Genomic DNA, 23,983 nt, shown 5'->3' on the forward strand with positions numbered 1-23,983 from the left:
AACTATACTGCCAACCTAATGTGAGGGAACTATACTGCCAACCTAATGTGGGGGGGAACTATACTGCCAACCTAATGTGGGGGGGAACTATACTGCCAACCTAATGTGGGGGAACTATACTGCCAACCTAATGTGAGGGAACTATACTGCCAACCTAATGTGGGGGGAACTATACTGCCAACCTAATGTGAGGGAACTATACTGCCAACCTAATGTGTATTCTGATTTAATTGCTGTTCTGGCACTTTGAGGGGAAAAAAGTTGGCGTTTATTACGGTTCGCCATCACTGGTCTAGTGTATATAATGCCCGCCCTTTTATGTTTTATTATGTTTATAGCGCCCCCTATCAGATGAATGGGAGATGTCGGCGTACACAGTGTAGAGAAGAGTGGTGCAGTTGCCCTAGAAACCAATCAGATTGCGTATTTCATTTTTCGCAGGCATAAAAAAAAAATATAAAAAAAAATATGTGATTGGTTGTCATGGGCAACTGCACCAATTGTCCTCTACACAGGTTTTGATAAATCTCCCCCCTTAGACTGTTAAGGGTTACTTCGGGTGGGTCGCGCAGAGCATGTCGGGATATGTAGTTCTAGTGCAGATTTGGCGGGTTTTAATGGTGCCGTCGTGAACCTCCTTTCCCAGTAGGCATTGCGTCCCGCGCCGCCCACGCCTCGCAGTGGTGAGTGGGACTTGTAGTCCGCTTCCGCTCTTTCTGCCGCCTGCAGCTCATGGTTAGGGCGGAGCAGGACTACGTTTCCCGGCGTGCCCTGCTCCTTGGGTCCTCTCCCCCTCGAATCCCATCGGCGGCTACGGAAGGGCTGGAAAAAATGGCGGCTCCGGGGGCCAGCGGGCCGGGCTCGGCCTCCAACCCGCGCAAGTTCAGCGAGAAGATCGCCCTGCAGCGCCAGAGACAGGCGGAAGAGACGGCAGCCTTCGAGGAGGTCATGATGGATATCGGCTCCACCCGGGTACTGCCTGCGACATATCGCGATATCTGACTCTGTTATTCTGCAAACCTGTCAGATCCCATCTGTCACATGTATCTGACCTGTCATAGATCACTGATATCATGTGTCATACATGTCATAGATCACTGATATCACGTGTGTCATACATGTCATAGATCACTGATATCACGTGTGTCATACATGTCATAGATCACTGATATCACGTGTGTCATACATGTCATAGATCACTGATATCACGTGTGTCATACATGTCATAGATCACTAATATCACGTGTGTCATACATGTCATAGATCACTAATATCACGTGTGTCATACATGTCAAAGATCACTGATATCACGTGTGTCATACATGTCATAGATCACTAATATCACGTGTGTCATACATGTCATAGATCACTGATATCACGTGTGTCATACATGTCATAGATCACTAATATCACGTGTGTCATACATGTCATAGATCCCTGATATTACTGATGTCATACATGTCATAGATCACTGATATCACGTGTGTCATACATGTCATAGATCACTGATATCACGTGTGTCATACATGTCATAGATCACTGATATCACGTGTGTCATACATGTCATAGATCACTAATATCACGTGTGTCATACATGTCATAGATCCCTGATATTACTGATGTCATACATGTCATAGATCACTGATATCACGTGTGTCATACATGTCATAGATCCCTGATATCACGTGTGTCATACATGTCATAGATCACTGATATCGTGTGTCATACATGTCATAGATCACTGATATCACGTGTGTCATACATGTCATAGATCACTGATATCACGTGTGTCATACATGTCATAGATCACTGATATGTCATACATGTCATAGATCACTGATATCACGTGTGTCATACATGTCATAGATCACTGATATCACGTGTGTCATACATGTCATAGATCACTGATATCACGTGTGTCATACATGTCATAGATCACTGATATCACGTGTGTCATACATGTCATAGATCCCTGATATCACGTGTGTCATACATGTCATAGATCACTGATATCGTGTGTCATACATGTCATAGATCACTGATATCACGTGTGTCATACATGTCATAGATCACTGATATCACGTGTGTCATACATGTCATAGATCACTGATATGTCATACATGTCATAGATCACTGATATCACGTGTGTCATACATGTCATAGATCACTGATATCACGTGTGTCATACATGTCATAGATCACTGATATCACGTGTGTCATACATGTCATAGATCACTGATATCACGTGTGTCATACATGTCATAGATCACTGATATCACGTGTGTCATACATGTCATAGATCACTGATATCACGTGTGTCATACATGTCATAGATCACTGATATCATGTCATACATGTCATAGATCACTGATATCACGTGTGTCATACATGTCATAGATCACTGATATCACGTGTGTCATACATGTCATAGATCACTGATATCTCGTGTGTCATACATGTCATAGATCACTGATATCACGTGTGTCATACATGTCATAGATCCCTCATATCGTGTGTCATACATGTCATAGATCACTGATATCACGTGTGTCATACATGTCATAGATCACTGATATCACGTGTGTCATACATGTCATAGATCACTGATATCACGTGTGTCATACATGTCATAGATCACTGATATCACGTGTGTCATACATGTCATAGATCACTGATATCACGTGTGTCATACATGTCATAGATCACTGATATCACGTGTGTCATACATGTCATAGATCACTGATATCACGTGTGTCATACATGTCATAGATCACTGATATCACGTGTGTCATACATGTCATAGATCACTGATATCATGTCATACATGTCATAGATCACTGATATCATGTCATACATGTCATAGATCACTGATATCACGTGATTCATACATGTCATAGATCACTGATATCACGTGTGTCATACATGTCATAGATCACTGATATCACGTGTGTCATACATGTCATAGATCACTGATATTACTGATGTCATAGATCACTGATATCATATCATACATGTCATAGATCCCTGATATCACGTGCGTCATACATGTCATAGATCACTGATATCACGTGTGTCATACATGTCATAGATCACTGATATCACGTGTGTCATAGATCACTGATATGTGTCATACATGTCATAGATCACTGATATCACGTGTGTCATACATGTCATAGATCACTGATATCACGTGTGTCATACATGTCATAGATCACTGATATCACGTGTGTCATACATGTCATAGATCACTGATATTACTGATGTCATAGATCACTGATATCATGTGTGTCATATGTCATAGATCCCTGATATCATGTGTCATACATGTCATAGATCCCTGATATCATGTGTCATACATGTCATATATCCCTGATATCACGTGTGTCATACATGTCATAGATCACTGATATTACTGATGTCATAGATCCCTGATATCACGTGTGTCATACATGTCATAGATCCCTGATATCACGTGTGTCATACATGTCATAGATCCCTGATATCACGTGTGTCATACATGTCATAGATCACTGATATCACGTGTGTCATACATGTCATAGATCACTGATATCACGTGTGTCATACATGTCATAGATCACTGATATCACGTGTGTCATACATGTCATAGATCACTGATATCACGTGTGTCATACATGTCATAGATCACTGATATCACGTGTGTCATACATGTCATAGATCACTGATATCACGTGTGTCATACATGTCATAGATCACTGATATCACGTGTGTCATACATGTCATAGATCACTGATATCACGTGTGTCATACATGTCATAGATCACTGATATCACGTGTGTCATACATGTCATAGATCACTGATATCACGTGTGTCATACATGTCATAGATCCCTGATATCACGTGTGTCATACATGTCATAGATCACTGATATCACGTGTGTCATACATGTCATAGATCACTGATATCACGTGTGTCATACATGTCATAGATCACTGATATCACGTGTGTCATACATGTCATAGATCACTGATATCACGTGTGTCATACATGTCATAGATCACTGATATCACGTGTGTCATACATGTCATAGATCACTGATATCACGTGTGTCATACATGTCATAGATCACTGATATCACGTGTGTCATACATGTCATAGATCACTGATATCACGTGTGTCATACATGTCATAGATCACTGATATCACGTGTGTCATACATGTCATAGATCACTGATATCACGTGTGTCATACATGTCATAGATCACTGATATCACGTGTGTCATACATGTCATAGATCACTGATATCACGTGTGTCATACATGTCATAGATCACTGATATCACGTGTGTCATACATGTCATAGATCACTGATATCACGTGTGTCATACATGTCATAGATCACTGATATCACGTGTGTCATACATGTCATAGATCACTGATATCACGTGTGTCATACATGTCATAGATCACTGATATCACGTGTGTCATACATGTCATAGATCACTGATATCACGTGTGTCATACATGTCATAGATCACTGATATCACGTGTGTCATACATGTCATAGATCACTGATATCACGTGTGTCATACATGTCATAGATCACTGATATCACGTGTGTCATACATGTCATAGATCACTGATATCACGTGTGTCATACATGTCATAGATCACTGATATCACGTGTGTCATACATGTCATAGATCACTGATATCACGTGTGTCATACATGTCATAGATCACTGATATCACGTGTGTCATACATGTCATAGATCACTGATATCACGTGTGTCATACATGTCATAGATCACTGATATCACGTGTGTCATACATGTCATAGATCACTGATATCACGTGTGTCATACATGTCATAGATCACTGATATCACGTGTGTCATACATGTCGTAGATCACTGATATCACGTGTGTCATACATGTCGTAGATCACTGATATTACTGGTGTCATAGATCCCTGATATCACGTGTGTCATACATGTCATAGATCACTGATATCACGTGTGTCATACATGTCATAGATCCCTGATATCACGTGTGTCATATGTCATAGATCACTGATATCACGTGTCATACATGTCATAGTTCACTGATATTACTGATGTCATAGATCCTTGATATCACGTGTGTCATACATGTCATAGATCACTGATATCACGTGTGTCATACATGTCATAGATCAGTGATATCACATGTTTCATACATGTCATAGATCACTGATATCATGTGGGTCATACATGTCATAGATCACTGATATCACGTGGGTCATACATGTAATAGATCCCTGATATCGTGGGTCATACATATCATAGATCCCTGATATTACGTGTGTCATAGATCACTGATATGTGTCATACATGTCATAGATCACTGATATCACGTGTGTCATACATGTCATAGATCACTGATATCACGTGTGTCATACATGTCATAGATCCCTGATATCACGTGTGTCATAGATCACTGATATGTGTCATACATGTCATAGATCACTGATATCACGTGTGTCATACATGTCATAGATCACTGATATCACGTGTGTCATACATGTCATAGATCACTGATATCACGTGTGTCATACATGTCATAGATCACTGATATCACGTGTGTCATACATGTCATAGATCACTGATATCATGTCATACATGTCATAGATCACTGATATCATGTCATACATGTCATAGATCACTGATATCATGTCATACATGTCATAGATCACTGATATCATGTCATACATGTCATAGATCACTGATATCATGTCATACATGTCATAGATCACTGATATCATGTCATACATGTCATAGATCACTGATATCATGTCATACATGTCATAGATCACTGATATCATGTCATACATGTCATAGATCACTGATATCATGTCATACATGTCATAGATCACTGATATCATGTCATACATGTCATAGATCACTGATATCACGTGTGTCATACATGTCATAGATCACTGATATCACGTGTGTCATACATGTCATAGATCACTGATATCACGTGTGTCATACATGTCATAGATCACTGATATCACGTGTGTCATACATGTCATAGATCACTGATATCATGTCATACATGTCATAGATCACTGATATCACGTGTGTCATACATGTCATAGATCACTGATATCACGTGTGTCATACATGTCATAGATCACTGATATCATGTCATACATGTCATAGATCACTGATATCATGTGTGTCATACATGTCATAGATCACTGATATGTCATACATGTCATAGATCACTGATATCACGTGTGTCATACATGTCATAGATCACTGATATCATGTCATACATGTCATAGATCACTGATATCATGTCATACATGTCATAGATCACTGATATCATGTCATACATGTCATAGATCACTGATATCACGTGATTCATACATGTCATAGATCACTGATATCACGTGATTCATACATGTCATAGATCACTGATATCACGTGTGTCATACATGTCATAGATCACTGATATCACGTGTGTCATACATGTCATAGATCACTGATATTACTGATGTCATAGATCACTGATATCATATCATACATGTCATAGATCCCTGATATCACGTGCGTCATACATGTCATAGATCACTGATATCACGTGTGTCATACATGTCATAGATCACTGATATCACGTGTGTCATACATGTCATAGATCACTGATATCATGTGTCATACATGTCATAGATCACTGATATCACGTGTGTCATACATGTCATAGATCACTGATATCACGTGTGTCATACATGTCATAGATCACTGATATCATGTGTCATACATGTCATAGATCACTGATATTACTGATGTCATAGATCACTGATATCACGTGTGTCATATGTCATAGATCCCTGATATCATGTGTTTCATACATGTCATAGATCACTGATATCGCGTGTGTCATAGATTATTGGTGTGACTGATGTCATACATATCACTAATCAATGTGTCCTTATAGTATAGACATGGGGGTGCGGTGGGTTTGGCTGATCTGACTCTGTGTTTGGCAGCTGCAGGTGCAGAAGCTGAGGATGGCTCACATGCGGGGCTCCTACTATGGCGGCTCACTGCCCAATGTCAATCAGATCAGCAGCGGATCCACAGAGTTCCAGGTAAACCTCCTCCTCCATCTCTCCTCACCCTCTCTAATCTCTCCCTTTACCTTCCTCCTCTATACTTTACCCCCCCCCTCATCTCTTTATCTAGATTTCCCTACTTTACCCCCCTCTCCTCTCTTTATCTAGATTTCCCTACTTTACCCCCCTCTCCTCTCTTTATCTAGATTTTCCCTACTTTACCCCCCCTCATCTCTTTATCTAGATTGTCCCTACTTTACCCCCCTCATCTCTTTATCTAGATTTTCCCTACTTTACCCCCCTCTCCTCTCTTTATCTAGATTTTCCCTACTTTACCCCCCCTCTCCTCTCTTTATCTAGATTTTCCCTACTTTACCCCCCTCTCCTCTCTTTATCTAGATTTTGCCTACTTTACCCCCCTCTCATCTCTTTATCTAGATTGTCCCTACTTTACCCCCCTCTCCTCTCTTTATCTAGATTTTCCCTACTTTACCCCCCTCTCATCTCTTTATCTAGATTTTCCCTACTTTACCCCCCTCTCCTCTCTTTATCTAGATTTTCCCTACTTTACCCCCCTCTCATCTCTTTATCTAGATTTTCCCTACTTTACCCCCCTCTCCTCTCTTTATCAAGATTTTGCCTACTTTACCCCCCTCTCATCTCTTTATCTAGATTGTCCCTACTTTACCCCCCTCTCCTCTCTTTATCTAGATTTTCCCTACTTTACCCCCCTCTCCTCTCTTTATCTAGATTTTCCCTACTTTACCCCCCCTCATCTCTTTATCTAGATTTTCCCTACTTTACCCCCCTCTCATCTCTTTATCTAGATTTTCCCTACTTTACCCCCCCTCATCTCTTTATCTAGATTTTCCCTACTTTACCCCCCTCTCATCTCTTTATCTAGATTGTCCCTACTTTACCCCCCCTCATCTCTTTATCTAGATTTTCCCTACTTTACCCCCCTCTCATCTCTTTATCTAGATTGTCCCTACTTTACCCCCCCTCATCTCTTTATCTAGATTTTCCCTACTTTACCCCCCTCTCATCTCTTTATCTAGATTGTCCCTACTTTACCCCCCCCTCATCTCTTTATCTAGATTTTCCCTACTTTACCCCCCCCTCTCCTCTCTTTATCTAGATTTTCCCTACTTTACCCCCCCTCTCCTCTCTTTATCTAGATTTTCCCTACTTTACCCCTCTCTCCTCTCTTTATCTAGATTTTCCCTACTTTACCCCCCTCTCTCCTCTCTTTATCTAGATTTTCCCTACTTTACCCCCCCCCTCATCTCTTTATCTAGATTTTCCCTACTTTACCCCCCTCTCATCTCTTTATCTAGATTTTCCCTACTTTACCCCCTCTCATCTCTTTATCTAGATTTTCCCTACTTTACCCCCCCTCTCCTCTCTTTATCTAGATTTTCCCTACTTTACCCCTCTCTCCTCTCTTTATCTAGATTTTCCCTACTTTACCCCCCTCTCTCCTCTCTTTATCTAGATTTTCCCTACTTTATCCCCCTCTCATCTCTTTATCTAGATTTTCCCTACTTTACCCCCCTCTCCTCTCTTTATCAAGATTTTCCCTACTTTACCCCCCTCTCCTCTCTTTATCTAGATTGTCCCTACTTTACCCCCCTCTCCTCTCTTTATCTAGATTGTCCCTACTTTACCCCCCTCTCATCTCTTTATCTAGATTTTCCCTACTTTACCCCCCTCTCCTCTCTTTATCTAGATTTTCCCTACTTTACCCCCTCTCCTCTCTTTATCTAGATTTTCCCTACTTTACCCCCCCTCATCTCTTTATCTAGATTTTCCCTACTTTACCCCCCTCTCCTCTCTTTATCTAGATTTTCCCTACTTTACCCCCCCTCTCCTCTCTTTATCTAGATTGTCCCTACTTTACCCCCCTCTCCTCTCTTTATCTAGATTTTCCCTACTTTACCCCCCTCTCATCTCTTTATCTAGATTTTCCCTACTTTACCCCCCTCTCCTCTCTTTATCTAGATTTTCCCTACTTTACCCCCCTCTCCTCTCTTTATCTAGATTTTCCCTACTTTACCCCCCTCTCCTCTCTTTATCTAGATTTTCCCTACTTTACCCCCCTCTCCTCTCTTTATCAAGATTTTCCCTACTTTACCCCCCTCTCATCTCTTTATCTAGATTGTCCCTACTTTACCCCCCTCTCCTCTCTTTATCTAGATTTTCCCTACTTTACCCCCCTCTCATCTCTTTATCTAGATTGTCCCTACTTTACCCCCCTCTCCTCTCTTTATCTAGATTGTCCCTACTTTACCCCCCTCTCCTCTCTTTATCTAGATTGTCCCTACTTTACCCCCCTCTCATCTCTTTATCTAGATTTTCCCTACTTTACCCCCCTCTCCTCTCTTTATCTAGATTTTCCCTACTTTACCCCCCTCTCCTCTCTTTATCTAGATTTTCCCTACTTTACCCCCCTCTCATCTCTTTATCTAGATTGTCCCTACTTTACCCCCCTCTCATCTCTTTATCTAGATTGTCCCTACTTTACCCCCCCTCTCATCTCTTTATCTAGATTTTCTCTACTTTACCCCCATCTCATCTCTTTATCTAGATTTTCCCTACTTTACCCCCCCTCATCTCTTTATCTAGATTTTCCCTACTTTACCCCCCCTCATCTCTTTATCTAGATTTTCCCTACTTTACCCCCTCTCCTCTCTTTATCTAGATTTTCCCTACTTTACCCCCCTCTCCTCTCTTTATCTAGATTTTCCCTACTTTACCCCCTCTCATCTCTTTATCTAGATTTTCCCTACTTTGCCCCCTCTCATCTCTTTATCTAGATTTTCCCTACTTTACCCCCCTCTCATCTCTTTATCTAGATTGTCCCTACTTTACCCCCCTCTCATCTCTTTATCTAGATTGTCCCTACTTTACCCCCTCTCATCTCTTTATCTAGATTTTCCCTACTTTACCCCCCTCTCATCTCTTTATCTAGATTTTCCCTACTTTACCCCCCTCTCCTCTCTTTATCTAGATTTTCCCTACTTTACCCCCCTCTCCTCTCTTTATCTAGATTTTCCCTACTTTACCCCCCCTCTCCTCTCTTTATCTAGATTTTCCCTACTTTACCCCCCTCTCCTCTCTTTATCTAGATTTTCCCTACTTTACCCCCTCTCATCTCTTTATCTAGATTTTCCCTACTTTACCCCCCCTTATCTCTTTATCTAGATTTTCCCTACTTTACCCCCCATCTCATCTCTTTATCTAGATTTTCCCTACTTTACCCCCCTCATCTCTTTATCTAGATTTTCCCTACTTTACCCCCCCTTATCTCTTTATCTAGATTTTCCCTACTTTACCCCCCTCTCATCTCTTTATCTAGATTTTCCCTACTTTACCCCCTCTCATCTCTTTATCTAGATTTTCCCTACTTTACCCCCCTCTCATCTCTTTATCTAGATTTTCCCTACTTTACCCCCCTCTCATCTCTTTATCTAGATTTTCCCTACTTTACCCCCCTCTCATCTCTTTATCTAGATTTTCCCTACTTTACCCCCTCTCATCTCTTTATCTAGATTTTCCCTACTTTATCCCCCTCTCATCTCTTTATCTAGATTTTCCCTACTTTACCCCCTCTCATCTCTTTATCTAGATTTTCCCTACTTTACCCCCCTCTCATCTCTTTATCTAGATTTTCCCTACTTTACCCCCCCTTATCTCTTTATCTAGATTTTCCCTACTTTACTCCCCTCTCATCTCTTTATCTAGATTTTCCCTACTTTACCCCCCCTTATCTCTTTATCTAGATTTTCCCTACTTTACCCCCCTCTCATCTCTTTATCTAGATTTTCCCTACTTTACCCCCCCTCTCATCTTTATCTAGATTTTCCCTACTTTACCCCTCTCTCCTCTCTTTATCTAGATTTTCCCTACTTTACTCCCCTCTCCTCTCTTTATCTAGATTTTCCCTACTTTACTCCCCTCTCCTCTCTTTATCTAGATTTTCCCTACTTTACTCCCCTCTCATCTCTTTATCTAGATTTTCCCTACTTTACTCCCCTCTCATCTCTTTATCTAGATTTTCCCTACTTTACCCCCCTCTCATCTCTTTATCTAGATTTTCCCTACTTTACCCCCCTCTCCTCTCTTTATCTAGATTTCCCCTACTTTACCCCCCTCTCATCTTTATCTAGATTTTCCCTACTTTACCCCCCTCTCATCTTTATCTAGATTTTCCCTACTTTACCCCCCTCTCATCTCTTTATCTAGATTTTCCCTACTTTACCCCCCTCTCATCTTTATCTAGATTTTCCCTACTTTACCCCCCTCTCATCTTTATCTAGATTTTCCCTACTTTACCCCCCTCTCATCTCTTTATCTAGATTTTCCCTACTTTACCCCCTCTCATCTCTTTATCTAGATTTTCCCTACTTTATCCCCCTCTCATCTCTTTATCTAGATTTTCCCTACTTTACCCCCCTCTCCTCTCTTTATCTAGATTTTCCCTACTTTACCCCCCTCTCATCTTTATCTAGATTTTCCCTACTTTACCCCCCTCTCATCTTTATCTAGATTTTCCCTACTTTACCCCCCTCTCATCTTTATCTAGATTTTCCCTACTTTACCCCCCTCTCATCTTTATCTAGATTTTCCCTACTTTACCCCCTCTCATCTCTTTATCTAGATTTTCCCTACTTTACCCCCCTCTCCTCTCTTTATCTAGATTTTCCCTACTTTACCCCCTCTCATCTCTTTATCTAGATTTTCCCTACTTTACCCCCCTCTCATCTTTATCTAGATTTTCCCTACTTTACCCCCCTCTCATCTCTTTATCTAGATTTTCCCTACTTTACCCCCCTCTCCTCTCTTTATCTAGATTTTCCCTACTTTACAATCTCTTATCTTTCTCTTTACACCTCTGTTTCTGCCTGATGTGATGTTTGATTCTGATCTTGACCCCCTTTATCCGGCAGGGTCCCCCCCAGTCACCTTTGGACTCACGGAGCACCAGACATCATGGCTTAGTGGAAAGGGTTCAGCATCGGGACCCCCGCAGAATGATGTCCCCTCTGCGCCGCTACATGCGACAGATATCCTTATACATGCTCTTACATGGGGTGTACGGTGGAGATATATAGGATATAAATAGCGTAGACACGACCCTTAAAGTGGTTTTCTAGGACTAGTAAGAGGGTCTGCTTTTTTCCTCAGATACAGCGCCACATCTGTCCAGGGGCCGTGTGTGGTACTGCAGTTCAGCTCCTATTTTGTAACATAGTTCATAAGGTTGAAAAAAGACCAGAGTCCTTCAATTTAAACCTATAACCCTAATGAGTCCCTACTGATCCAGAGGAGGCAAAAAACCCTCATAGTAGAGGTAAAAATTCCTTCCCGACTCCAAATATGGCATCAGAACAAATCCCTGGATCAACCTTCTGTCCCTATAAATCTAATATACATAACCAGCGATGTTCTTATTCTCCAGAAATGCTTTCCTCTAGACGTAGAGGATGCCTCCTTGTTATATATACAGTCCTGGGTATAAATAGATCATGGAGAGATCTCTGTACTGTCCTGATATATTATATATATTATTAGGTCACCTCCTTGTTATATATACAGTCCTGGGTATAAATATATCATGGAGAGATCTCTGTACTGTCCTGATATATTATATATATTATTAGGTCACCTCCTTGTTATATATACAGTCCTGGGTATAAATAGATCATGGAGAGATCTCTGTACTGTCCTGATATATTATATATATATTATTAGGTCACCTCCTTGTTATATATACAGTCCTGGGTATAAATAGATCATGGAGAGATCTCTGTACTGTCCTGATATATTATATATATTATTAGGTCACCTCCTTGTTATATATACAGTCCTGGGTATAAATAGATCATGGAGAGATCTCTGTACTGTCCTGATATATTATATATATTATTAGGTCTCCTCCTTGTTATATATACAGTCCTGGGTATAAATAGATCATGGAGAGATCTCTGTACGGTCCCTGATATATTATATATATTATTAGGTCTCCTCCTTGTTATATATACAGTCCTGGGTATAAATAGATCATGGAGAGATCTCTGTACTGTCCTGATATATATATATTATTAGGTAACCTCCTTGTTATATATACAGTCCTGGGTATAAATAGATCATGGAGAGATCTCTGTACTGTCCTGATATATTATATATATTATTAGGTCACCTCCTTGTTATATATACAGTCCTGGGTATAAATAGATCATGGAGAGATCTCTGTACTGTCCTGATATATTATATATATATATATATATATAATATTATTATTAGGTCACCCCCTTGTTATATATACAGTCCTGGGTATAAATAGATCATGGAGAGATCTCTGTACTGTCCTGATATATTATATATATTATTAGGTCACCTCCTTGTTATATATACAGTCCTGGGTATAAATAGATCATGGAGAGATCTCTGTACTGTCCTGATATATTATATATATTATTAGGTCTCCTCCTTGTTATATATACAGTCCTGGGTATAAATAGATCATGGAGAGATCTCTGTACGGCCCCTGATATATTTATACATAGTTATTAGGTCGCCCCTAATCCTTCTTTTTTCTAAACTAAATAACCCTAATTCTGATAATCTTTCTGGGTACTGTAGTCCTCCCATTCCCCGTATTACTCTGGTTACACGTATTTGAACCCTCTCCAGCTCCACTATATCTTTCTTGTACACTGGTGCCCAGTACTGTACACAGTATTCCATGTGCGGTCTGACCAGTACTGTACACAGTATTCTATGTGTGGTCTGACCAGTACTGTACACAGTATTCCATGTGCGGTCTGACCAGTACTGTACACAGTATTCCATGTGTGGTCTGACCAGTACTGTACACAGTATTCCATGTGTGGTCTGACCAGTACTGTACACAGTATTCCATGTGTGGTCTGACCAGTACTGTACACAGTATTCCATGTGTGGTCTGACCAGTACTGTACGCAGTATTCTATGTGTGGTCTGACCGGTACTGTACACAGTATTCTATGTGTGGTCTGACTAGTACTGTACACAGTATTCTATGTGTGGTCTGACCAGTACTGTACACAGTATTCTATGTGTGGTCTGACCAGTACTGTACACAGTATTCTATGTGTGGTCTGACCAGTACTGTACGCAGTATTCTATGTGTGGTCTGACCAGTACTGTACGCAGTATTCTATGTGTGGTCTGACCAGTACTGTACACAGTATTCCATGTGTGGTCTGACCAGTACTGTACACAGTATTCCATGTGTGGTCTGACCAGTACTGTACACAGTATTCCATGTGTGGTCTGACCAGTACTGTACACAGTATTCTATGTGTGGTCTGACCAGTACTGTACACAGTATTCTATGTGTGGTCTGACCAGTACTGTACGCAGTATTCTATGTGTGGTCTGACCAGTACTGTACGCAGTATTCTATGTGTGGTCTGACCAGTACTGTACACAGTATTCCATGTGTGGTCTGACCAGTACTGTACACAGTATTCCATGTGTGGTCTGACCAGTACTGTACACAGTATTCCATGTGTGGTCTGACCAGTACTGTACACAGTATTCTATGTGTGGTCTGACCAGTACTGTACACAGTATTCTATGTGTGGTCTGATCAGTACTGTACACAGTATTCTATGTGTGGTCTGACTAGTGATTTGTACAGCGGTAGAATTATTTCCTTGTTCCTATGCCCCTATTGATGCCCCCCATGATTTTATTTGCCTTGGCAGCAGCTGCCCGACACTGGTCACTACAGCTAAATCTACTGTTAACTAAGACCCCCAAGTCCTTTTCCATGTCAGTCATCCCAAATGTGCTCCCATTTAATACATAATCCCAGCCCGGATTTTTCTTCCCCATGTGCATTACCTTACATTTATCAGTGTTGAACCTCAGCTGCCTCTTCCCAGCCCAAACCTACAACCTATCCAGATCCATTTGTAACAATGCACTGTCCTCTGTTGTGTTATCTACTATACACAGTGCACAGTTCTCTATTGTGTTTACCACTTTACAGAGTTTAGTATCATCTGCAAAGATTGCTACTTTACAATTCAACCCCTCTACAAGGTCATTATTAATTAAATAGGACAGAACCCAAGTTTGACCCCAGTGGTCCCCACTAGTAACAGTCACCCAATCAGAATAAGTACCATTAATAACCACCCTCTGTTTCCTATCACTGAACCAGTTACTTACCCACTTCTCCCCCAGCTCAATCCTTCTCATTTTATGCACCAACCTTTTATCTGGCACCGTATCAAATGCTTTGGAAAAATCCAGATATCCGACATCCAGTGATTGCCCCTGGTCTGGAGCTCACCTCCTCATAAAAGCTGATCAGGTGACAGGACCGATCCCTCATAAAGCCATGTGATATGGGGTCATACATTCATTTTTATCAAGATATTCTAAAATAGCATCTCTTAGAAAACCCTCAAACAATTTATATACAATGGAGGTTAAACTAACAGGTCTATAATTCCCGGGGTCATCTTTTGTCCCCTTCTTAAATATTGGCACCACAGCTGCCAGGCGCCAGTCCTGGGGAACAGTCCCTGATACGATAGAGTCCCTGAATATTAATTAGGGGTCTGTCTATTCACGGGGGGTGAATGCCATCTGGACCTGGTGATTTGCCTATTTAGATTTGTTTGTAGGGAATGTCCTCATCACATATGTCCTATCTTATAAGGCCATTCCCAGTGTGTCAGGTGGCTGATCCCAGAGAACAATAGCTCGTATCCACACACAGCCGTGTCCCAGACACCGCATCATTCCTGACTTTCCTTAGCTATGTCACATGGACAGCTCTCCGTATGGCGCCTCCTACCTCTCCCCGCACCAGGAGTCATCTTGGAGAAGGTAATATGGCGGCTGAGCGTGATCACTGCGGCGTTAACCCTTCAGGTGCTGTGTGGACGCGATTCTTCTTGCTTAATGTTGTGTGACCTGTGTGAACATCCTAGAGCAGCCCCAGAGGGGAACAACTCCATCCAGACCTGGGGCGGCCATGTTGTCTGTGTGATTATTCCCTTCCCTTGTATCTGTGGGATAGTGTATAATCTTTAATTACTGCACACCCCCAACTTATTTCATATCTACTCACCTCCAGAGCTGCACTCACTATTCTGCTGTTACATGTCATATCCTCCAGAGCTGCACTCGCTATTCTGCTGTTACATGTCATATCCTCCAGAGCTGCACTCACTATTCTGCTGTTACATGTCATATCCTCCAGAGCTGCACTCACTATTCTGCTGTTACATCCTGTCTTATCCTCCAGGGCTGCACTCACTATTCTGCTGTTACATGTCATATCCTCCAGAGCTGCACTCACTATTCTGCTGTTACATGTCCTATCCTCCAGAGCTGCACTCACTATTCTGCATTTACATCATGTCATATCCTCCAGAGCTGCACTCACTATTCTGCATTTACATCATGTCTTATCCTCCAGGGCTGCACTCACTATTCTGCTGTTACATGTCATATCCTCCAGAGCTGCACTCACTATTCTGCTGTTACATCATGTCTTATCCTCTAGAGCTGCACTCACTATTCTGCTGTTACATGTCATATCCTCCAGAGCTGCACTCACTATTCTGCTGTTACATCATGGTTGTCTATGGAGTCTGAGCATTCTCCTTCTGTAGATGTATGAGGTCCCGGTGCTCTTTGCTGTGTGGGTGCCGTGTCCTTGTGTTCTCTGTGTGACCACTAGGGGCACTTTAATAACCATTTTTTTCCATTATCAAGGAACTTACCCTGGGGTAACTACCCCTCGGACACAGGACAGCTGTTTAGGCTGCCAAGCGCATTGAACAGGTGAAGCATCTTGTGGCTCTGCCCCGCTCCCCTCCCCCTGTGCTGGGATACCCCGCTACTTACTGGGTGCCTCTGTGCTTTGTGGCTGCGCTGTGTGAATGTGTCCATGTTCCTATGACCCCTGCAGTGAGATGCCGCTTCCAGCTTGGCCCCTGTCTTCTGCCTCCTTGTACCAGTCATGTGCCCGTCCTGACAGAATTGTGCGTTATTCCTCCCCTCCCCCATCAGAACCAACTCGGATTCTGCCCTGCACACCAGCGTGATGAACCCTGCCTCCCAGGAGCCGTACCCAGGACCATCACAGGGGGTCCCCACCCCCAACCGGAGGAGTGGTAAGTGTCACGGCACCCCACCTATTTATATCGGGTACTGCTGTAACAGCAGTACAGAGTATTTAAGGTCAGTGGACTTCATTGGATTTATTTACATTCAAATGGGAGGAGCTAGGGTAACATGTAACCAATCAAAGCAGAGCATGTATAGGCGGCAGTCACGTTGGTGCCTCACGCTGTCCGTCGTCTCTTGCAGCCTTCCCGTTCAGCGTTCCAGCAATAGAGGAATCTCAGACGGATGGCACGCACCTACTGACCCCATGTGACGCCAAAAAAGTGAGTGACATGTGTATGACTGGCAGCTGGCGCCATGATTGTAAATGATTGGTTGTAAATGTTCCTCCTGTGCCCTCTCCACAGATGCCCTCTGCCTCTGGTCGGCCCAAGTCCTGCGAGGTCCCCGGGATTAAGTGAGTATCACAGGAGCGGGGCTGACCCTAATGGGGGCCAAGACATCCTCCTCACCCTCTGTCTTCACTTTTCAGCATTTACCCATCAGTAGACCAGCCTGCCAGCGTCCCCCCAGTCGCCTCAGTTCTTAATACTGGGGGGTCACTACCGGACCTGACCAACCTCCACTTCCCATCCCCTTTGCCCACCCCCCTGGACCCAGATGAGTCAGGATTCAGCAGCTTGAGTGGTGGGAGCAGCACCGGGAACCTGACCAGCACCATGACCCATCTGGGCATCAGTAGAATGGGGTTACCCCCCGGATTTGATTCAGGTACAGAGAACACCCTGCTCTTATGTCCAAATACATCACGCCCCCATATACTGTATACAGTATATTGTCATCATATACATCACATCCCCGTATATATACTGTCCTGTCATATACATTACATCCCCTATATACTGTCCTGTCCTTATATACATTACATCCTCTATATACTGTCCTGTCATCATATACATTACATCCCTGTATATATACTGTCCTTTCATCATATACATTACATCCCCTATATACTGTCCTGTCCTCATATACATCCCAGCCATTATATACTGTCCTTTCATCATATACATTACATCCCCTATATACTGTCCTGTCCTCATATACATCCCAGCCCCTATATACTGTCCTGTAATTATATACATTACATCCCCTATATACTGTCCTGTCCTCATATACATCCCAGCCCCTATATACTGTCCTGTAATTATATACATTACATCTCCCTATATACTGTCCTGTCATCATATACATCACATCCCCGTATGTATACTGTCCTGTCATATACATTACATCCCCTATATACTGTCCTGTAATTATATACATTACATCCCCCTATATACTGTCCTGTCCTTATATACATTACATCCCCTATATACTGTCCTGTCATCATATACATCCCAGCCCCTATATACTGTCCTGTCCTCATATACATCCCAGCCCCTATATACTGTCCTGTCCTCATATACATCCCAGCCCCTATATACTGTCCTGTCCTCATATACATCACAGCCCCTATATACTGTCCTGTCATCATATACATTACATCCCCTATATACTGTCCTGTCATCATATACATCCCAGCCCCTATATACTGTCCTGTCATCATATACATTACATCCCCTATATACTGTCCTGTCATCATATACATCCCAGCCCTTATATACTGTCCTGTCCTCATATACATCTCAGCCCCTATATACTGTCCTGTCATCATATACATCCAAGCCCCTATATACTGTCCTGTCCTCATATACATTACATCCCCCTATATACTGTCCTGTCCTCATACATCCCAGCCCTTATATACTGTCCTGTCATCATATACATTACAGCCCCTATATACTGCCCTGTCATCATATACATCCCAGCCCCTATATACTGTCCTGTCATCATATACATCCCAGCCCCTATATACTGCCCTGTCATCATATACATCCCAGTCCTTATATACTGTCCTTTCATCATATACATTACATCCCCTATATACTGTCCTTTCATCATATACATTACATCCCCTATATACTGTCCTGTCCTCGTACATCCCAGCCCCTATATACTGTCCTGTCCTCATATACATTACATCCCCTATATACTGTCCTGTCATCAGATACATCCCAGCCCCTATATACTGTCCTGTAATTATATACATCCCAGTCCTTATATACTGTCCTTTCATCATATACATTACATCCCCTATATACTGTCCTGTCCTCATACATCCCAGCCCCTATATACTGTCCTGTCCTCATATACATTACATCCCCTATATACTGTCCTGTCATCAGATACATCCCAGCCCCTATATACTGTCCTGTCATCATATACATCCCAGCCCCTATATACTGTCCTGTCATCAGATACATCCCAGCCCCTATATGCTGTCCTGTCATCATATACATTACATCCCCTATATACTGCCCTGTCATCATATACATCCCAGCCCCTATATACTGTCCTGTCATCATATACATCCCAGCCCCTATATACTGCCCTGTCATCATATACATCCCAGTCCTTATATACTGTCCTTTCATCATATACATTACATCCCCTATATACTGTCCTGTCCTCATACATCCCAGCCCCTATATACTGTCCTGTCCTCATATACATTACATCCCCTATATACTGTCCTGTCATCAGATACATCCCAGCCCCTATATACTGTCCTGTCATCATATACATTACATCCCCTATATACTGTCCTGTCATCATATACATTACAGCCCCTATATACTGCCCTGTCATCATATACATCCCAGTCCTTATATACTGTCCTGTCATCATATACATCTCAGCCCCTATATACTGTCCTGTCCTCGTATACATCCCAGCCCTTATATACTGTCCTGTCATCATATACATTACAGCCCCTATATACTGTCCTGTCCTCCTATACATCCCAGCCCCTATATACTGCCCTGTCATCATATACATCCCAGTCCTTATATACTGTCCTGTCATCATATACATCCCAGCCCCTATATACTGCCCTGTCATCATATACATCCCAGTCCTTATATACTGTCCTGTCATCATATACATCTCAGCCCCTATATACTGTCCTGTCCTCATATACATTACATCCCCTATATACTGTCCTGTCATCATATACATTACAGCCCCTATATACTGTCCTGTCCTCCTATACATCCCAGCCCCTATATACTGTCCTGTCATCAGATACATCCCAGCCCCTATATGCTGTCCTGTCATCATATACATTACATCCCCTATATACTGTCCTGTCATCATATACATTACATCCCCTATATACTGCCCTGTAATCATATACATCCCAGCCCTTATATACTGCCCTGTAATTATATACATCCCAGCCCTTATATACTGCCCTGTCCTCATATACATTACATCCCATCCCCCCTCACACTCCAGACCTCGCCTCATGATCAGCCCTTGTTTCTTTCTCTCTCTGGTTCCAGGTTTCCCATCCTCGGCCGCTGTACAGAATTCTCTCAGTCGTCAGTCGCTGCAGTCATCGCTGAGTAACCCGAACCTCCAGACGTCGCTCAGTAGCGCCTCCCTGCAGACGTCTTATAGTAACCCGTCCCTGCAGTCGTCCCTCAGCAGTCAGTCTCTGCCGTCTTCTCTCAGCAATCATTCCCTGTCCCCCTCGGCCAGCAGCCACAGCCTGCCCTCTGCCTACAGTACCCCGTCCTCCCCGTCTTCATCCTCCTCGTCCTCCTTCCCTCCTCTGGCCTCCGCCTCACTGAACACCTCCCCTCGGCGCAGGGTCCCGCTCAGCCCGCTTACATTGCCGATGGCTGGTGACTCCAGGAGGCCGCACCAGAAGCAGTTCTCGCCCACCATGTCGCCCACGCTGACGTCCATTACCCAGGTAAAGTCTGGGGAGATCAGTCTCCTTCCTCTGGATCCACCAGAGCCGCTCTCATGTATTCTTCTTGTCTATTCTAGGGGGTCCCTCTGGACACCAGTAAAATGCCAGCGGAACAGAGACTGCCGCCTTACCACTATAACCACCCCAATTTATTGCACCAGTCCCAGCAGCCTCTGCACCATCCTCATCAACCGGCACATAATTCCCAGCAGTCGGTGCACCATTCCCAGCAGTCGGTCCATGACTCCCAGCAGCCTCTGCATCAATCCCAGCAGACAATGCATAATTCCCAACAGCTTCATTCCCAACAGCCAATCCATGACTCCCAGCAGCCTCTGCACCAGTCCCAACAGTCTTTACGCCAGTCCCAGAATGCCCAGCCGAGCATGCAGAACCATCAGCCGTCATCACAACAAGCCCCCCAGACCATGAACCAACATGGCCCATCTGTAATGGGGGAGGTTTCCCAGAAGCCTTTGCCACAATCCTCCCACAAGAACAATCATGGGGTTGCATCAGGCATGCAGCCGTACCCGTTCCAGCAGAACTCCGGAGGATCGTTCTACCAGCCGCCTCTGGGAGACTACTCTCTGAATAATGTAAGTAATCAGGGGTCTGTGTCCCCCATGACCCAGTGTGCTCTCACTGACTGTCTCCTCTGTTCTGTCCGCAGTCTCTGCTCAGCAGTCTCTTCGATGACTGTGATTTACAGCTGTCGGCTCAGCAGGCCAGCACTCTGTCACAGCAGGTATGGCGCCAGCTTCATCTCCTACCACTAAAGGGTGCAGTAACGGGAGGGGGCAACAGTTGCATTGCCATAGGTTAACCCTTCGGCTGTCAATGCATGATGGGAGTTGTGGTTTTGAACACTACTTAAGGCAATGTTTCCCAACCAGGGTGCCTCCAGCTGTTGTAAAACTACAACTCCCAGCACGCCCGGACAGCCAACGGCTGTCCGGGCATGCTGGGAGTTGTAGTTTTGCAACAGCTGGAGGCACCCTGGTTGGGAAACACTGACTTAAAGGGGTTTTTCAGGGAAAAACTTTTTTTTTTCATATATCAACTGGCTCCAGAGAACTACTTCTATTAAAAAAATCTTAATCCTTTCAGTACTCATGAGCTGCTGAATTTGAGTTGTTCTTTTCTAAGTGCTCTCTCTGAAACGTGTCTCGGGAACCGCCCAGTTTAGAAGCAAATCCCCATAGCAAACCTCTTCTACTCGGTGCAGTTCCCGAGACAAGCAGAGATGTCAGCAGAGAGCACTGTTGCCAGACAGAAAACAACAACTCAACTTCAGCAGCTGATAATTAATGAAAGGATTAAGATTTTTTTTTTAATAGAGGTAATATGCAAATCTTTTTAACTTTCTGGAGCCAGTTGATATAAAAAAGTTTTTTTCCTGGAATACCCCTTTAAGGGTTCTGATGTCTGTGCTTAGTTTGAGCAGTGTAACATGGTGGAGGGCGGCCGCCTGGGCCTGGGCAGCAGCTGCTTTCATGGAGAGTTTCCCCCGATGCAGAACTCCGGCTCCTCTCAGTCCTTGAAGAAAATGAACAACAGCAACTGCAGCCGTCACGACCCAATCCCCAACATCATCCTGACAGGTGGGTGTGCGCCCTCCCGGCGGTGTCCGTCCTTCTTATACCCCCCCCCCCCCATAACACTCTTCTCCCGCCTCTTCCTTAGCTGTGGACTCCCCTCCCGGCTTCTCCAAAGAGATCACCAGCGCATTGTCTGCCGTCCCCGGCTTCGAGATGGATCAATCTCTGGGCCTTGAGGAAGATCTTAACATTGAGCCCCTCACTCTGGACGGACTTAATATGCTCAGCGACCCCTACGCCCCCCTGACAGACTCCTTAGTGGAGGATTCTTTCCGCTCTGACCGTCTGCAGTGAAGAGTTTACTGTTTGTCCGAGTGCGGTGGTCAGCTGTCCAACATGGAGGACGGAGGGAAGAGAGACGAGTGAGGAACGTCAGTCAGCTCAGGACCCTTCTGTCCGCGGGGAAGCCGACTGTCCGGAGCTGTGCTCACGTGATGGGGGACATCAGCCCCCCCCCCCAGACCTGTGTCCGGTCCTGCAGCACCCGATGGGTGACGGTGAACGCTCAGTGTAACATATTGTAAATTCACATTTGTCAGAACAATCTATTTTATTATGTCTGCCCCTGCAGTGGGAGGATGTTTTTGGGTTTTTTAGAGAAGAATATATTTTATTGCCCGAGTCTGTAACTAATATATTTTATTATCCATTGCTAAAATGAGAAATGTCTATGACCTGCGACAAAACGAAAGAACTTTAACCCGATTCACTTTGTTAGCACTTAAAAGGAGCGGAGGATTTTCTCTCTTCTCCTCAGTAGATCATCATAGGTAGAACCACCATCTCTACGGAGGTGACCCTGCCGCCGCTGAGGTCATGTGACCCCATACAGCCATGACTAGGTCTCTCACCTCACCCATATGAAGGAGGTCTCTTATACTTCAGGCAGTGGTCCCTGTGTAGGATGAGCCCCTTTTGCATTCTCTGTCGCAGGTATCTCTGGATTTTTTAAAATCTTTTATAAATGTGTTCTTCTTCCTATGACTTCGGTGGAGGGTCACACAAGTATGGCTGTTGCCCTGTGTTTAGCGCTGACTTATGAGTGGGGCTTATTGGCCATGTTGTAGTCCCGATAGCGTTGTGCTGTCCATGACTTACATGTCACGCATCCTCATAAACTCTTAGTAACAATGTGCCTTCAATCCGTCAGCTCCATCCTACGTGGGGCCATTTCTCCCATCATAAGTTCAGCTGCTATCCAGGTAACACGGCCTCACATCCCGCACAGCGCAGCTTCTATCCAGGTATCGCGGCCTCACATCCCGCACAGCGCAGCTTCTATCCAGGTAACACGGCCTCACATCCCGCAC

General features: G+C 43.4%; 1 protein-coding gene across 2 annotated transcripts; it reads left to right on the top strand.

The window, feature by feature from the left end:
- The first annotated feature begins 608 nt into the window (after window positions 1-608).
- Window positions 609-23,983, top strand: CRTC2 (CREB regulated transcription coactivator 2). Of its 2 annotated transcripts, none has more exons than XM_056546379.1 (14): window positions 609-972; window positions 7,017-7,112; window positions 12,026-12,142; window positions 15,904-15,965; window positions 16,860-16,928; window positions 17,157-17,260; window positions 17,457-17,536; window positions 17,621-17,670; window positions 17,746-17,984; window positions 20,657-21,072; window positions 21,150-21,671; window positions 21,746-21,820; window positions 22,511-22,676; window positions 22,759-23,983. In XM_056546379.1, exons 1-14 carry the CDS (start codon window positions 733-735, stop codon window positions 22,965-22,967), a joined length of 2,445 nt encoding a protein of 814 aa, XP_056402354.1. In that variant the 5' UTR covers window positions 609-732; the 3' UTR covers window positions 22,968-23,983. The 2 variants fall into 2 exon arrangements, with proteins under 2 accessions (XP_056402354.1, XP_056402353.1); XM_056546378.1 differs by having other exon boundaries at window positions 610-972; window positions 7,011-7,112; window positions 22,759-23,980.

The sequence above is a fragment of the Hyla sarda genome, chromosome 11 (assembly GCF_029499605.1).
Source record: "Hyla sarda isolate aHylSar1 chromosome 11, aHylSar1.hap1, whole genome shotgun sequence".
Classification (NCBI taxonomy): Eukaryota; Metazoa; Chordata; class Amphibia; order Anura; family Hylidae; genus Hyla; species Hyla sarda.

Excerpts from the sequence above, each read along its gene's own strand:
- CRTC2 (XM_056546378.1), top strand. The coding sequence starts at position 733 with ATGGTTAGGGCGGAGCAGGACTACGTTTCCCGGCGTGCCCTGCTCCTT. Across the intron at positions 12,143-15,903 it reads TGCGCCGCTACATGCGACAG|ATGGACAGCTCTCCGTATGG; the intron begins ATATCCTTATAC and ends TAGCTATGTCAC. Across the intron at positions 17,671-17,745 it reads TGCGAGGTCCCCGGGATTAA|CATTTACCCATCAGTAGACC; the intron begins GTGAGTATCACA and ends TTCACTTTTCAG.